Raw genomic sequence first — 17,274 nt, forward strand, 5'->3', positions numbered from 1 at the left:
TAGCGCAAGAAGTGGATTTTAAAGATCTCTTTCCTGATGCACCTCTATTCGCACATAACAGGTCGAAAAATATGAGAGAATTACTTAAGATCAAACCCAGCGCAAGTAAAACCATTCATAAGGGCATGAGGAAATGCCACAATTGTGGACAATGTGGTAATGTCATTCTAGGGGATACTTTTGTACATCCACACACAGGTAAAAAGCTCACACTACGGCACACATCGGATTGCAACACGGAGAATGTCGTCTACGCCATAAAATGTCCATGTGGATTTGTATACGTAGGGAGAACATCTAGAAATATTAAAACTCGCATCATAGAACATAAGAGTAACATACGCAATAAGAACTTAAAATCATGCTTAGCAGCGCATTGGATTCAGAGCACACACACCATACCACAACTGAGGTACACCATTCTGGAACAAGTACAGATTTTACCAGGTGCAGACCCACACATTACCTTAGCTCGCAAGGAAACCTTTTGGATAAAATATCTAGGAACTATCATTCCCGGGGGCCTAAATGAGCATTACGAATTAATATGCTTTATGTAATTAGAAGTGGTACTTTCTGATACAATATAATGATGTATTAAGACACTCTAGATTAATTGCATAGTTTTTATTGTACAGGATTTGCACTCACCGCGTGTTTCCTAGCTCCTTTTGGTATATTGTTTTCACATTAATCCGTAAGACACCTAAATTCAAACAGTGCACCCTTCTTGTGTTTTAGAACATAGTGATATTACCCGCCGTTACCTTGATAGAACTAGCGTGCATTGCCTCTTTATTCTGATTTAGGGCGCATATCATTTTGGCGTTCATTTACATTGTTTATGTGTGTATCGGTTGTGGTTTCTGTTCGCGTGACCAAGGTCATTAAGTTTCGTTCCTCAAAATAAAAAAAACATCTAATTCAGACTCTGTTGTTCTCGGGTCGCGTGATCATGGCTAGATAGTTTCTCTCTAAAAAAAACAACGAATTAAATCCTGTTGGTTCTCCTGACATTTCCAATCATTCACCCATTGGTCTACCGGGTGACGTCAACACGCTTTGACGCCTTAACTTACAGCTGTGTTTACATTGCAATGCGCGTTTTGTTTGTCCTTGACACGGAGGCTGGTAGAGGAGCCTTCTGTTAATTTTCCTATAGGTGAGATATGGAAACCCATGCTATTGCAGTAATCCTTGATAATCTTTTATAATGACAAGTGAATATAGGACCCTCATTGTTAGTTTACACCGTTTTCATTTCTGCTTTCTAGCGCGGTGTTGACCGTCAGTCAAAAGCCATCAGTTTGAAGTTTTTGGACTTTGACGACCGTAGCATTCTGGTAAGCCAGAGGAAGAGAACTCAAATTACTGCGATATATTTTGGTTTGCTTGAAATCACAGGTTAGTTTACACCGTTTTCATCTCTGCTTTCTAGCGTGGTGTTGACTGCCGGTCTAAAGCCATTTGGTTGAAGTTTTTGGACTTCGATGACCGTATCGTTCTGGTAAGCCCGAGAGAGCGTATTTAAATCACTGTGATACATTTTAGTTTGCTTGAAATCACAGTTACAGTTCTCTTAACACCTTCATGAGTTTATCATTATGTTTGTTACAGAGTATCGCTCAGTTGGGATACACCCCATTATACAGTTTGGTAAGCGTTGACGTATGAATCATGGGTAGAATAAAGCTTGTTGTCCTTGGCACAGGTTCACCGTTAAATTCGATTTTGGGTACTATGTCTGGATACTCTGTACACCCCCTTTTCATTTGTCTTTACTTCTGTTGCTGGACATGTGGCACTTTTCATGAGCACTGAAGTGGACTCTTCGTTTCAGTGCGCACTTTTACTCGCTGGGCACCAATAGTAGCCACCCATAGCACCATAGTTTTTACACGCATAGAGTGCAAATCCTAAAAATTCACACTGTGTACATATTCTATAGTTAATACCGATGTATGCCTTTTTTGTTGTAGTTTCCTGTGAAGGATTTCCACTAAAGCTAAATCCTCTTGGATATCATCATCCCCCGAAGAAGGGTTGTTAAAACGCGAAATGCATTGGGATTTTGTTTAAATAATTTGATAACATATTTTCAACTTGTTTAGCTTGTACATTATTGTGAGCGCTGTTTATATTGTAACACTGCAACATGAATTGTTTACATTTCTGTTTGGAATCATCGAATTTCTTGAACAAAAAATACAAGTGATTTTCTGTTTAATGTCTACTGTTACTTTATGAGTATCCTATGATAATTGAAAAATTAGTGAATGAATTTTGAGTGAAGACCTATGGTCCATGGTTGTGCATCACATTGTTTGGGACAACCCCGACCCTTTTCCACTTAGTCTATTCAGCCTAGGAGCCAGGGCTCAGACTCCTACACATGTGATAGCACACTAAAAATTCTTATGATCTGAACACATTTGTTTAATCACATTAACTAACTGTTAACCACGGTGTGCAGGTCCAACCCCTTTTCTTAGTTTACTTGACACATGTCGTATCTAAGCCAGCAAGCAAACGGCAAAAATAATAAAACAGTCTTTGCATGCTTCGTTGACTATTCAGCTGCCTTTGATGCGGTGCCCCGACATAAGCTTTGGGACAAATTGCGTAGCTGGCATATCCCAGTAGGTCTCCTCAATGCCATTATTTCATAATACAGTAATACATGGATCAAAGTGAAGTTAGCAGACAACACCACAACGAAGAAGTTTTTGACAAATCGCAGACTAAAACAGGGATGTGTACTTGCCCCCACATTGTTTAACCTATACACCGCTGACCTGGGGAAGAAGCTTCATAATGCCAGTCTGGTAACTCCGAAAATTGGAACCAACAAACTGCAAATATTACAATACGTAGATGACTTGGTGGTTATGGACCACACAAAAATCGGGCTACAAAGGGGCCTAGACGCCCTCAATAATTATAACGAAAGAAATGAGCTTATCAAGTCAAGTCAAGTCAAAAAGCTTTATTTCGATAAAAGAATTATCATAAAAGCATGTACATACAGACATATAAAAACAAGCAAACAATTCATCAAGGGAGCAATATTTACAAGAAGTCACAATGTTTGTGAGAATACTCTCCAACTTGGTAGCTTAATGACTAGTTATATAAATTCATTAAAAGGTGTTAAAATCGATTAAAAAAGTTAAAAAAGGGGATGAAAGTGCTATAGACAGAAATCATCTACTGGGGCTAGTGAATTTACTTCTAATGATCCAAGACCAGCCCAAAAATTTGGCCACTGCACAAACTAGCATCAATCTTGTATCAGATTGTAGAATGCGTAGAGCAACACGGTAGTTTGTAGTGCCCAGGAGGCGACAGGCAGGGCCTAGCCATTTCCTTCTTGGATTACTGTACGCTGGGCATTCAAACAAAATGTGGGCAATGCTTTCAACCTTCTCCACACAAATCAGACAAGTATCGGGTGTCTGGTGGGGAGGCTTCCATTTACTAGTGAACTCTCGGGTTGGAAGAATCTCTAGTCTGAACTGGAGATACAAAGATCTATCCCTTGGTTTTTGTACAAACTCGAGATAAGGCTCAAAGCAAATGGACTGCTTGTGAATGTAGAAAGATTCAGTCAGCCTGCCAACATTGGGGTTGCTAAGGTCCTCATTATCGATCCTGGCCCAATATGCTCTTTTAAGGTTCACCTTACTCACGGGGACACCATGTTCCCAGGCATCGTTTAGATCTAGTTGCTTTAAGGATTTTTTGATGTTACGGAGCCAGCTTATTTTATGGGAGCCTGGAGTGTTCATAATTTCTCTCAGGCCCTCAGAATATTTTTCTAGCTCCGGAGTGCGCCAAAGACGAGCCCAGAATAACAAAGGACGCAACCTAGCAATATCTTTGATCGAACGCCTACCCAGATCACTGAAAAGCGGTTTCAGAGGGGTTCCCCTAGGCATTGAGAGTAAATCTCTCATAAATTTGTTCTCGGACAAGGTGATGTCTTCAAGATTGTCAAAACCCCATAGTTCGGCACCATATAGGGCCGTACCAACTGCTTTGGCCTGATAGATCTCTAATGCGGGAGAGATTGGCTTACTCCTAGAGGATCGATGTTCTTTGGCAATCACTCCCGTAGCTCGTTTAAAATTTAGTAGCATCTTGGTAATATGGGGTCTCCAGCTTAAGGTGTCAGAAACTCTAATTCCTAGATAGTCAAATAATTTGACATATTCTAGGGGCGTTCCGTCAGACATAATAGATACGCTGGGTGATTTATGTGATTTGAAGGAGAGGAGCTTGGTTTTTGATGTGTTAATAGCTAAACCTCTCAATGAACAGAACAAATGAAACCTGTCTAAGAGCTTCTGTAGGCCTTTTGGTGTCTTCGAAATCAAGAGGGTGTCGTCCGCAAAAAGAAGGATGGGATCTTTTTCACCCGCCAGGGCGGGGGCGTCAGCTGGAACATCTTGTAAGAATTTCACCACTCCATCATAAATGCTCCAAAAACGAAAGTAGTAATTTTCTGTAATTTTTTCAAAAAAGCTTTACTGAAATGGCATGTGGGCAAATAAATCATCGCTACTGCAAAATCCTACAACTACCTCGGGTGCTGGCTAAGTGAAACAGGTAAAGCAACACTTCATCAGCACAAAATGACGGCCAGGGCACAGTCAACAACTTATGCCCTTTGCAAACTAAATGAGTTAATGCATAGTCCAACAACAACCCCTATCATAAAAGTAATACAAAACCAAAATTAGGGCAACTGCAGGTTATGCACAGCAGGCATTTCCAGGCAAAATGAAGGCAATGTTGGACAAAGCACAATGCCTGGCCTATAAACGCATTTTCAAACTGCCCAAATACACTCGCAACAGCCTAATTCGTTTGGAATTCGGACTGAATCAACAAAGTAAAGAATGCTTGGGAATGCACACAAAATATTACTATCAAGTATTGACAGCCCCAGCCGGAAGCTTACAAAGCATGCTGAAGCCAATCTATGGAGGGTCAATCAACCCGTGGCAATCCTACATGGAGAAAGCAGTGGAAATGTTGAGTTTGGCAATTGAAAATTGGGACGAAGGGCCGATAAACTATTTAGTCTCCAGTAACCTGCTGGTGAAGATGTTATTTTAACTACCAAACCATAGAACTCGTATAAAATTAGCAAAAATGTTGCACAGGCAATCTCTCACCGTTTTACTAATGTATATAACCCATCCTTTTATCATGTTTTGATAATGCTGTATGTAAACTCATTTTTTAGGAATGTTTTTTAAACAATGGTTGTTCTAACCCTGTTTTAAATTGTATGTAAGTCATATCGTAAATGGTTTTAAGTAACTGTGCAATATAAATAAAAATTCATTCATTCAGTGCAAGCGGCACACTCACAGAACCGATTTAGGACAATGGTTATTTACCTTTGTTAAATCACTGTACCTGTGATTTAGCTTTCAACATCTTAAGCCTAAAATGCAGGTGCCGCGATTGCTATCATAAGTAAAGAAACAGAAAATAAAGATTTTAACTATTTCTTTAGTTTTGAAGCTGTCACTACACACACGCTTTAGCTTACGATGTTGAGAGCTAAAGCGCAGGTGCCACAAGGACTCGAGAGTTTGAGCTGTTGGCATTGTAAATGGCAATGCCTTTTATTTATGTGTTTCCAAAACCTTCAAGTTGTGTTTACGCATCACTTGGAGGTTTTTTAATCATATAAATAAAAGACATTATAATTTACAATGCCAATAGCTCAAAGTTTCACAAATGTGAGACCTATTGTGGTGCAAATGCTTGCTGTTTTGTGGAAGGAGTGGGATTTTTTAGTATTTCTGATGGCCATCCTTGTGAATTGAAAGGTTCCCATCTGAAACTATTTTGCCAGAGTTGCTGTTCCAGCACTCCATCACGATGAGCTGCAATTGTTTGGATAAGCTTCACAGCAGAGTGCTAGCCGCACTATGACAGTCATGTGGACCAGTTAATTACATGTATATCACTGCACACTGGATCTCTCGCAGGGGTTAGGCAACAGCTATCTACAGGACTCAGCACTGAAGAAACGTTTCAGGTCATTCAGTAGCTCACAACAGTAGCCATGTTCGCCACGGAGAAATCCCACAGCTGCAAACATCTTGGAAGAATTTAACAGCAAGGTGTTTGAATGGCTGTGAACCAGAGGTCTTGAAATTTGATTTGTGACCACATACAATGAAAGTAATATAGTTAAGGCCATGGTAGATGGTGGCTATTGCAGTGGCCTGTGTTTGGCGCATTGCATCAACCTGATTAGGCAATACTTTAAAAAAAAAAAGAAGACATAGTACGCAACATACTGACTACCAGCAGAAGAATCTGCACTCATTTCAGCCATTCGTTTAAAGCCCGGTAACAGCTGAGGATCTTTCAGTATGCTAATAGACCACTGTTAGAAACTGTACTTCTTTGCTGATTCTCCCTCCCTTCACAATTTGTATCCCATTTTAGACAGCTAGATGCTGTTTTTTGACTCAGATGGTGCATTAAGACCTGCTAAACAGACCCCAGCGTTCATGCCTTTTCCCCTGAAAGTGATGGTAACTGGCACACGCAATTGGCAAGGTACTTTGCCACCTTATAGGTCCCTTGTAGATGGTACTGGGGTACTCAGGGCAAGGGTGCTAAAGGGGTCAGCATGGCTGCAGACTATATTGTGCCAACCTGTGTGTCCCAAGTAAAAGTATGCTTGCAGATCTGCCATTGCAGCTCTGCCGAGCAGCCTGCCTGTTAGAGAGTGGCTCTGCACACACCAGGTGCTGCAAAGCCACACCACTGCGCTAACATAAGTAATTCACTTAAGTGCATTATGTTAAAGGCGTGGATATATATGTTTACACATACATATCCCTACAGTAACACTGTAGAGCAAGGTTTTACTGTAAGTGACCAATGGTCCATAGAGTAAAATGGGCTGGCTTCCGAGGAAACTCGAAATAGCCAGCTACATTATGGAACAACTAAATTGTGTCATGTTTGGAGTCAAACACCATGCTTTTTCATCCTCAACATGATTCTCGTGTCAAGAGTGAGCTGGCATGCAGAGGGATGCCACCCTGCATGTATGTTACCCAGGATATAACGCTCCAGTGCCTTGGTGGGCTTCCCAGAGCTATTTTGCATCCCTCTTGGTGGGATGTGATAGCACTTGTCCAGGACAGAGACAGAGGCCTGGGCAGGAAGGAATCACACCTCCTCCCTTCCAGGAAGGCTAGTGTTCACAGCTATGAAGGCGGTGTGCCTCAAAAGCTTCACTATCCTTGATATGCAAGAGTACTTGTCCCCCACTCAAGGACAAAGCCCTTCTCAACCTGTCCAGCTTAACAGGTACAAATTAGTTATGCCAGAGGCAAACACCTCCAAAAGGCTAGCCACAACTTTAGGGTGGGCTAGGAGGTGGTTGCAGCCAAGGAAGGGTTCTACCATGTTGGAAGTCCCTAGATTTGAGGATTCTGGGTAGAATAGGGATGTACACCTACAGGATGTTGTCACTACAGGGGTGGGTTAGCCACAGGGACCAGTGGCCCATTGGCCACTGTCTCTCATGCCCTTAACACCCATAAAGTAGGATTTAAGGGGCTCCCATGACACCAAAACCTCGGTTCTGACTTTGAATATGAGAAGAGGCACATAGAAGATGCTGTAACTTAAAATAGAACCTTGGACTCTGCTGCAGCACAAAGAGAGGACACTTAAATGCCCTGAAGAGACCATATACTAAAACTGTGTGTTCAAAGTGTGTATGTGGTAACAGCTTATTGCTCACTTCAAGAGGGACAACAGTAGATTCCAGAAACCAAACCACACATGTTTTGTTTGAAAGGCTCAATGTTTCTTTGCGGCCTTGATTTAACAGCCAAGTGTAGATTTAGGCTCTCAACCAAGACATGCACGTCACCGTTTACACCTGCAAACTTTGAGACAACTTTTTTATCTAATCCTGTAGCAGATGCAACAATGAGATAGCTTGCCCCATCATACTGTTCTCCTTGCTGACTTCCCATGTAAAAAACATCAAAAGGAAGTAGCATTCGTGTCAGGCATTTGACTAGGCTCCATTTGTCTACTTCTTTGATCATGCTTTTCCAAGTAGCATCCCCACCTCTTTGAAGGACATAGTCATTGACATAGTCACAGATTAGTTTGTAATGATTAAGCAAACTTTGCAATGTGTAATAGGCGGAGTTCCAACAGTTAGCACCTTCTGTATGAGAACTTTAACTGATACTTATTGCAAGGTTAAATATTATGTGGTATGACTGAGAGGCCTTACCATGTAATATTCTCACAATACACAGTGGATGATCCTTGTATTCAGCAATAATAATCCTTAGCTCAGTCCTATTAGTGTGGCAAAGAGAATTCAGGTATTCCTGGAGGAACATGTTTTAAGCATTTTACAGAATAATTTTTAAAGTGTTCAAAAATAGATGCACTTCTAGATCAAACTGGCCCCACTGAAATTAATGGGGGAAATACAGGTGACACTCGGTCACTTGCAGGATGAGTTCAAATTACCTCTCTTGTGCTTATGGGTCTGCAGGCTCCTAGACCAAGACTTGACAGTCGTTACTTTGTTACCGTGTCCAGGGAGTTTGGGAACAGAGGTGACTTTGCTGTTCTTGGAACTGAATAGGATCCACCGTAGCTGTAAAACGTGCAGCACTTGACAGAACCACACTTGCAGATGGAGTTCCATTTCACCGACACAGAGTAGAGGCCTTTTGGATCCTAGGACCTGGGTTCAACAGCCAGATTAGTTCTACCTTGCTCGGCGGCTCCGGGTGCAGAGGTAACTGGCAGCTGTCAATCATCAGGGGCAGGTCACACCAAAGGAACACAGCTGCTGGGTCGTTGATGATGTCATTCGCTGTCACTGTGAGCTGCTCTCCAGCTGGAGATGTCGTTCAAGGGGTCCATCACCTGACTGGCGATCCCCAAGCCTTGGCTGCGGCAAATTAAATCTATGGTTACTTTAGCGGCCGGAGGGTGAGAGGAGGGGAAAAGTGGCTTGAAACTTGATGAAAGCTTGGCTACAGACTTGCAGGACACCACTTCTCTTCAGGCTCGTTCCTGACAGGCCCAGCAGTTTGCAATTCTTGTTATGCAGCACAGTCAATTTTCATGCAGCTTACAGGGGACTTGACCCACCAACTCACTCCATTTCTTAAACACAGTACACCTTAGAGTTTCACAGACACTTGCTTGGTGCTGAAGCTATAATTGCTCACCTTGGCTCCCAGTGCTATCACAGATGGCAATCAGAGCCCTTTGTTACTCAGAATATTTCTTTAGACTATTTGATGTCATCTATTTTGGGTCTCTCTCACACTCTCTTCTGCTTATCTGAGACTTATGAGCCTCTGCTGATTGCCATAGCCATTGGCACCCTTTGTTAGCCATTACTATGTTTGCTGATTACAGCCATCTGAGTATCTTAAACTCGTTCTGCCATTCTTCACATACCACATTCCTTTTCACCCACCCAAGCTATATACCCCTCTGCTAAGCTTCAGTTGATCAGATCCACCCTCAGACTACTGAGTCAGCATTAGAAAGAATCTTCTATAACTCATAAGTCGGAGTGTAACAGTTCTGGACTTTTATTCCCTTTTTATACTCTGATTTTTCAGCAACAACTTACCAGTTATTTTCTTTGGCTAATACAAGTAGGAGGTCACCGGGGCAGACAGCATAAGAAGCATTAATAAAAAAAAGGTTTACAAAAATCATATCCTAATACATTTGGCACAGAATCACATATGTGTTCTCCTGCTCCCATTCTTCTTTCTCGGCTAGGTCCTTCTGTACCATATGGCGTTGACACACCTCCTGGTCCTGTTACAAGTGTTTATTTTCTTAGTTGGTTTGATCCTCCTGATCCTCTTCCTGGCCCTGATTCAACTTCTTCTGGTCACCTGGGAACTGAATCTGGTGCTCCTGTGTACTAGTTAATCAATCAGGAACTTTATTTTGGTTCACCGAACCATAAAAGCATATGAAAGTATTTTAAAATATAGAGCTGTAAATACACTACACTCATATGTGATGTGCCCAAAACCCACACTTACCATCATCTGGGAACCTCAGCTTAATGCGAATTATGGACCCCTCGGGTAGAATGTGTGATGATCTAACAAAATCAAACCCTCTATCATTTCAGTAGCTTCTAGTTTCATCTCTATCGAATACCATGTGTCCTTGTGTGTAGTATGCCGTTTCACATGCACAATATCTGAATAAACAATGGAATGCCAATGTCTGGAATTTCTAATCCAATGCAAAACTTTGTTTTACAATGAGACTCTTCCCTCGGTAGAACCAGTCAGTAGTTTGATAACCTTTGACATATACAGTTTGACCTGCTTGTGTTTGTGAAACACTCAGGAAATTGGTATGAGAAGCTGATTTGGGTGGCATAGAGCAATTGGACAAATGACAAATAGAAGACATGCTTAATGGCTTCAGTAGAAATGGAGGAGAAGAGGAGGCTATAACCTCATTAATAGCTGTACAAAGAGCCTTAAATGCACTCTGCATCGAGCGGAGGTGTGCCAGTGTTGTTAATGTACAGGTAACACCAATCATCATAGTTTTTGCTTCCTATCATGATTCCTTCAGCTGGGACCCAAGAATACTCATCAGGATCAACTTCAGGTTTCTTTGATTCTCCAGGTCATATCGGAGTGTTAAACCGTTGCTATCCAAAGATTGTCAAAAATTACTTGAGCACCCACCAGATATTTTAGCTAGGATACCCTCCACGCATCTGATAATTTGCACCAGGTCTCTTATCTCTTCTTTTAGAGTCTTGATGAGTCTGACTGCTTCTACAAGGGTTGAGGGATCAGAGCAGTACGAGACTCAACAAGCAATTAAGAGGTTGGCTTGATGGAGAGTGGTTTGGATGCACAATTTCCTTCCTGTTTGAGCACTATATACTCAGTATTACTTGTACAGACCCAATGCTATTGGAGATAGAGCAGCAACTCAATTCATGGAGAGTTAATTGCTCTTTAGATTGGTGGGTGTCAGCGTAAGTGGCTTCCTTAGGCACCCAATATTTCAGCCATTTTCCCCTCTTTGTTGAGCTTTTCTTACTAGAGGCACTCTCTTCCATTCATTAGGAGCTGTCCGCCAAACACATTTGATGCAAGCCAGAGTACCACAACATAAGAAATCTGTGACAGAATGACAAAGGGATCTTTAGACTTCCATACAAGCAGAATCATGTCCCCCCTAAAGGAACATACGATCATACTGGACACATTAATTTATTAACAATAATAAAAATAAAGTTAACAGGAAAGAAAAAACAATTTTGTATGTCCCATAATTCCCAGGCCCATGGGGTGTGTCCCACTTATACAGAAGGAAATCCCAGTTTCCTGGATTTATGAGATACCCCTTTTGTTTGTTCCACCTGTATTGAGTTGTTAACAAAGGTGGTCTGGAAAAAGGCAGATTTAAAATATTAATTCCACTGAAACTTACGTAAACAGGATTTTGTAAGTTCTCAACCCACAACACCACAATGGCTGAAATAGAAGTCACTTTCCCGTTGTCTTTGCCAGCGATTGTTAAAGTGAGTGAATTAATATTTTTGTGTGAAAGGAGAAAGTGGGTATGTGTGCTTGGGGGCATGAAATCAGCATACTAGTGAATTATGTTCTTTTGAAAAGTTGTCTTTTGTAAATAGATTTGTCTTTTTTTCATATTTTATTCTAAAGGCCTTTATTAGAACATTCCATGTGTTTTTTTTAACAAGAATTGACAAAAATTGGTTATTGTTTTTGTATTGTGTGCTGAATAATATTATGCACTGTGCTATGTATTAAAATTGATTGTGTTTATATTATGTATAGTTTATAATACAATTGAAACAGGTAAAATGTATAAGGGAAAATTAAGTTCAACAATGAGCATTAAAAAAAAGAAATAAGTAAATGATCCTGGTATAATGATTACATGTTTGAATTTAGTAGTGTTTCTCATGTGGCCAGCCTTGTGAGCTCTATGTAGCCTTTTGTGAACTTATACAGGTCTAGTGGGAGCCTGCATCACATTTCAGTGGTGTGTTACCCTCTTTGTACCAGACCTTAAAACGTTTGCATGGGGGTACTTACCTTATTTAATCACCACTGTCTAGTCTCCTTGCTCTTCCAGATTCTGGCTGGCCTACTTGTATCTGATCCTCTTCACCTTGTTCCTGCTACCTGTAATGATTGCTCTGGCCCACTTGGTAATCCGAGCCATGGTTCCCTAAGTTCTGATCTTCATGACCCACTGATTAATGTTTTGAGTCCTTCCAGTCGTAATCCTTTTAGTTCACCTGGTACTCCATGCACTTGTCTTCCGGTTGCCCTTGGTATTGGTCTACTTGATTTTCTGAGTCCCTATCCCACTTATCTTGGTTCCCTGGTCCGATCGTCCTGGCCCTTTTCCTCTGCTACTTACCCTTGTGGTTTTGCAATAACTTGTCCTTGCCCACCACAGATAATTCTAGCTTTTCTTAGTTAAGATGTTCCTTGACCTCCTGTTAATGTCGTACAACTTCATGCCCCTGTATTTCCTGGTCTGCCTGGTCATCGTTCGCATTTACTCCTGCACCTAATCCTTTGGATTCTGGGTCTCCTGTTTCACAGGCTACCAGTCATGGACCCTTTCACCCCACTCTAACCATAGTTCTCAGCCATCAGTCCTCATGGTCCGGCTCTCCTGGTTTATTGGGTCCTCTGATTTGCCTGTTTCTAATCCTTATACTCCTGGTTCTTCCGGTGCATGTATTACTGTTTTAGTTCCCTCAATCATGTTCCTATTGTAATTGTCCTCCTTGGTCAGGTCTTCCTCATCCCTTCTGGCACTGATCCTCCTAGTTCCCAGGTTGTGGGTCACTCTGATCAAGATAGTCTTTGTCACCCTCATTTAGAATTCACAGTCTGACCCCCATGTACCCTCATATCCTTTTATAATGGGCCTAGACTTCCTGGTCCCTTATATTCCACCTGGTCATTCTAATCTAGGGCCTCCAGGTCTTTCTAGCACTGGTCATTGCTAATTGTGTTTTCTCAGACCTTGTCTATTCTGTTCTAGCCCCTTGGCCTCCTTGATCTGATCTTTATGGCCCCTCTGTCACTGGTCCGTTTTTCCATTGGTCTCCTGTACTGGTCCTTTTTGGTTTGTCTACCTGGGTATGCTACTCTGGCCCTGGTTGCCCTCATCCATCCAGTTTGCACTCACTCCTTCTGAGCTCTCTTTGTCATTATGGTCAAGGGACTGCTGTTACTTTATGCTTTTGTAAAGTGGGAGACAATCCCCTGTTCCCCATCCTCCTGCTTCTTCTCACCCTGGTCTCAGTAGCCCTAGTCCATTTTTTCCTTGTCCTGTACCTTGTTATTCATATGTTCCTGGTACCCTATGGCACTGAAAACCCTGGTGCTCGTAAATGAGATCTCCTTGGGCATGGTTCTTCTTTTCCTAGTTCTTGTGGCTGTGGCCATCCTATCGATCCAGGTGGTCCACATCATGGCCCTTATTCTCCTACTTGTCATCATCCTCTGCCACTATTAACTCGTTCCGTGCTCATGACGGAACGACGCCGTCATGAGCCACGGTTGCCGTGTGCTCATGACGGAGTGGTTCCGTCATGCTGCGGCCGTTGGCGGTCGCGCCGCCCACGCGGCGCTAATTCCCTGCCTGTGCGGGTGATTAGCGCCGTGGGCGGAGTCATGATGGAACCACTCCGTCATGAGCACAGCCCAACCGTGGCTCATGACGGAGTGGCTCCGTCATGAGCACCGCGCCACCGCGCTGCCTCCCCGCACCCCACAGCGCTGCGGCGGAATTTCCGCCGCAGCGAAGGGGTTAATTTAGTAGGGTACAGCATCTAAGCCTATCAATTAGATTTAATTAATATTTTTTTGGTTTCCAGATTCCTTTGGCTGAGACAGAGCTGCCAAGGACGGAAATTAATGTTTAGCAGAAACAGGGCCTTGCCCCTCAAAGCAGTAAATCACAACTACTAAAGGTACATTTTGTAGGTGAATAAAATGTCAGTGTGGCTAAAGGGCCACTCATGACATGGGGACCAATAATCATCTATGCCATTCTCTGGATGAATATTATGAAGAAGTCTGTTTATTCATAGACAGCAGGCAGAAGAACTTTTCCTGTCTATTACCCAGATGCATTACTTATTTGTCTCCTGCATTCATTTCCCCATTCCACTGAAGCCCCTGTGTCTATGTCAGTTTACCTCTTGCAAGTGTCCCAAGGCACTGTTTCCCTAAGCACCAATTGCCTGCTGTACGTGTCCATCCTTCTGGAGCCCAGATACAGCCTATCGGTCCGCATTCACAGTTTGCTACTGCTTGTCCACCGCTGCTGTGTTGCCGGGGTTGTAATACTAAGCAAGCGCAATCTCCCTCAGAAAGAAACCTAAAGCTAGCATAAGGGTTTCGGAATAAGCCCAAAGATTGCCCAACCCTATTTCTGTAACAGGAATTAAAACCATAATTATTATTTGTAGACAGCCAAATACCTCTAGACAGCAGAGCAAAATATGTGTGCCATATCCCATTTGATGCCTATCTTAGTTGAATGTTAAGATCACATAAATGTTTTTATTCAAAATCGATTTTACTGTTTTTTCATCTACAAATCAGCCTGACTTATTCCACAAATGTACCATTATAAAAACTACTGTACATTTGTATTTGCACCTCCTTCAAATAATTCATAAATGTAGTATCACCATTATAAAATGGCCACCACCCTACCATTGCTTGGAGTCTCTTTTTCCTTCATGGCTAAATAAAGAACACATACATGCTATTTATCAGGCCGCCAGTCAAATTGTACAACATCTCTACTATTTACCCTGTGGCCAGCTAAACAACAGAGATGATGTACTATTTTGTCATCTGCTAGTTAAATGGCAGTGTACTATTTGGCAAGATGCCTTGTAAATAGCCACTTTAATTTTACTGTGCAATGTTGTCCCAGGGCCATTATAGCACTTGACAAGAGCAACAGATTACAAGAAAAAGTTAAGTTTTGGGGGATATTGCCACAATCACTGCATGCTGAACTGTCGCTGCGACTCCAATCTGGTTCCCAAATTCCTAAGTTAGGAGCTCTGGTCTTTGGGTCATATCTCCTCTTTCTGCTCAGTGCATATTGAAATGTGTGTAGGGAGCGCTATGCATTGCTCGAGATTTCAATTATGGGGTTTGTAATTTTGCATTAAATGTGTTTGCATTCTTTGTTTCACATAAGCCATTTGCGGTGAAGGACACTGTATTGAGGCTCTGCTCCAGATAGAAAAGTTGAAGAACACGTCTGTTGTCAGAACCTTACAAATAACATCTTTCATTCCTTTCTAGGACACTTTTTGAGTTGTAAGAACTGCAAAGATTATGGTTCAACCAGCTGTAAAGGCTCCTTAAAAAAGTGCAATAAGAGTGGCGACAAGTGTATCCAGGGATTCGAGAACAACACAATTGGTGAGTGTCCTGAATCATATGTTGAATAGCAATCTTAATTTATTGGATGCAACAAGGGACACATCCATATATGAACACATTGATGCCTAGGAGCAGCCTCAAAAGCATCATCGCACGAAGGGATCTGGGAGAGTGAACCTCAAAGGGTTTAAGGAATTTTCCCAATACTATACCAGTTGCTAAACTGAATGGCCACAGCTTCTGCCACTGTTGGTTTGCATTGGGATTTAACTTGTGCGCCAGAGTCTGGAATTACATCCCAGCAGCTGGCAGCTAGCCCAAGGCATGTGAGTTATGTTTCCCATCTCTCAGCTTGGTCCATGTTCATCGCCGCATGTACTCTTTTCAAACCACTGTAGGTGCTAAGTTTACTGGTGCCTATCAGAATGTTCCTCCATGGCCGCTAGAGGGCCCGCAGAGTAAATAAGTTATCTCTTTTTATGGCAGTGATATGACCCAGAGAGCCACATTGGCGTCTGGTTCGACGAAAACCTGAACTTTGCCTCACACATAAAAAAACTTGCTGGCACTTGCTTTGGGCTTCTGAGGAGTCTTAAGAAGTTTCTTCCCTTGCTCCCAGTTAGGGACAGAGAGACGGTGGTGCGTGCTCTGCTTCTTTCCCGCCTCGATTACGCCAATGCCCTCCTGGTAGGCTGCCCGGGCTACCTTGTAACGAAACTGCAGGTGGTCCAAAATTCGGCAGCCAGACTCCTGGGCGGTCTGTCCCCCTGGCAAAGTGCTCGGGCTCAACTTCGGACACTCCATTGGCTCCCCGTGGAATCTCACCTTAAATTCAAAATGCTTTCCATTGTTCAACAGGCCCTTTATGGTCTGGGCCCCAAGTATCTGCAGGACAGATTCTCCTTTTATATCCCTAGGAGACAGCTGAGGTCATCTTCGTTGTTGCTCATGGAGACCCCTAAATTTCGGCGTGTTCGCATGGGGGGCAATTCATTTGCCCGCAGAGCCTGCATCGCTTGGAACTCTCTTCCCTTGTCTTTGAGGGCTATTTGTGACCCGCACTTGTTTCGTAAATCCCTGAAGACATTACTATTTTGATGGATATCTGTAGTTTGGCCGCCTTATCTGTTGTTAGCGCCGGGACACTTCCGAGTAGCTGTGCGCTCAATAAATTAAAATAACATAACATAACATAACATTTACAAGCCAGAGTGGGCTGCAGGATCATCGCTTTTATTGAGGTTCAGGTGGCAAAAAGTGCAGTGCCATTTCCACAAGGCCAGGTAAAGCCACCTTACGTGGTGTCTCATGACCTTCTAGAAACTGTGTGATGCAAATCAGTGCAAGTGCTGCATTACCTCACACTGCAATGGGGAGGCGTGCCACGGACTTCACGTAACAGCCAATAACACATTTCCAGATTGACATAATTCTGTAAACCTGGGAATTCATCAAAAGCCTACGCCTCTATAGGGGAGGTGTAGGGGAAGCCCAACAAGAAGAAGTTACTATTTCTCCTCTTGTTTTTTCTATTTCGGTGTGTGCTGCATTCAGTAGCACACATATAAGAAGGTAATTGCATTTAATTGATTGTTTTTTCTGCACAAAAACAATAAATCCCACAATGAAGACACCCTTGCACCATGGTGCAAGAGTGCCTGCATTGGCGCATGGCAGCCCATTGTGCACCAGCACAGGGGAAGAGGACAGGAATGCTCCATGGGGCTTATATATAAGGACGGTGCATCACTTTTTATCACAGGGGGTTGTAAATAAGCTCCCCCAT

The 17,274-nt window shown here is 42.5% G+C and overlaps 1 protein-coding gene across 1 annotated transcript in view; it reads left to right on the plus strand.

The window, feature by feature from the left end:
• The window catches only part of LOC146808901 (uncharacterized), a 110,998-nt gene that overhangs the window by 11,094 nt on the left and 82,630 nt on the right, over positions 1-17,274 (plus strand). The window contains exon 2 of the mRNA XM_085615712.1: positions 15,408-15,527. Within this exon, the coding sequence (XP_085471838.1) occupies positions 15,408-15,527 (120 nt within the window). The remainder of the gene's footprint in view (positions 1-15,407; positions 15,528-17,274) is intronic.

Source organism: Triturus cristatus, chromosome 7 (genome assembly GCF_964204655.1).
Source record: "Triturus cristatus chromosome 7, aTriCri1.1, whole genome shotgun sequence".
NCBI lineage: Eukaryota > Metazoa > Chordata > Amphibia > Caudata > Salamandridae > Triturus > Triturus cristatus.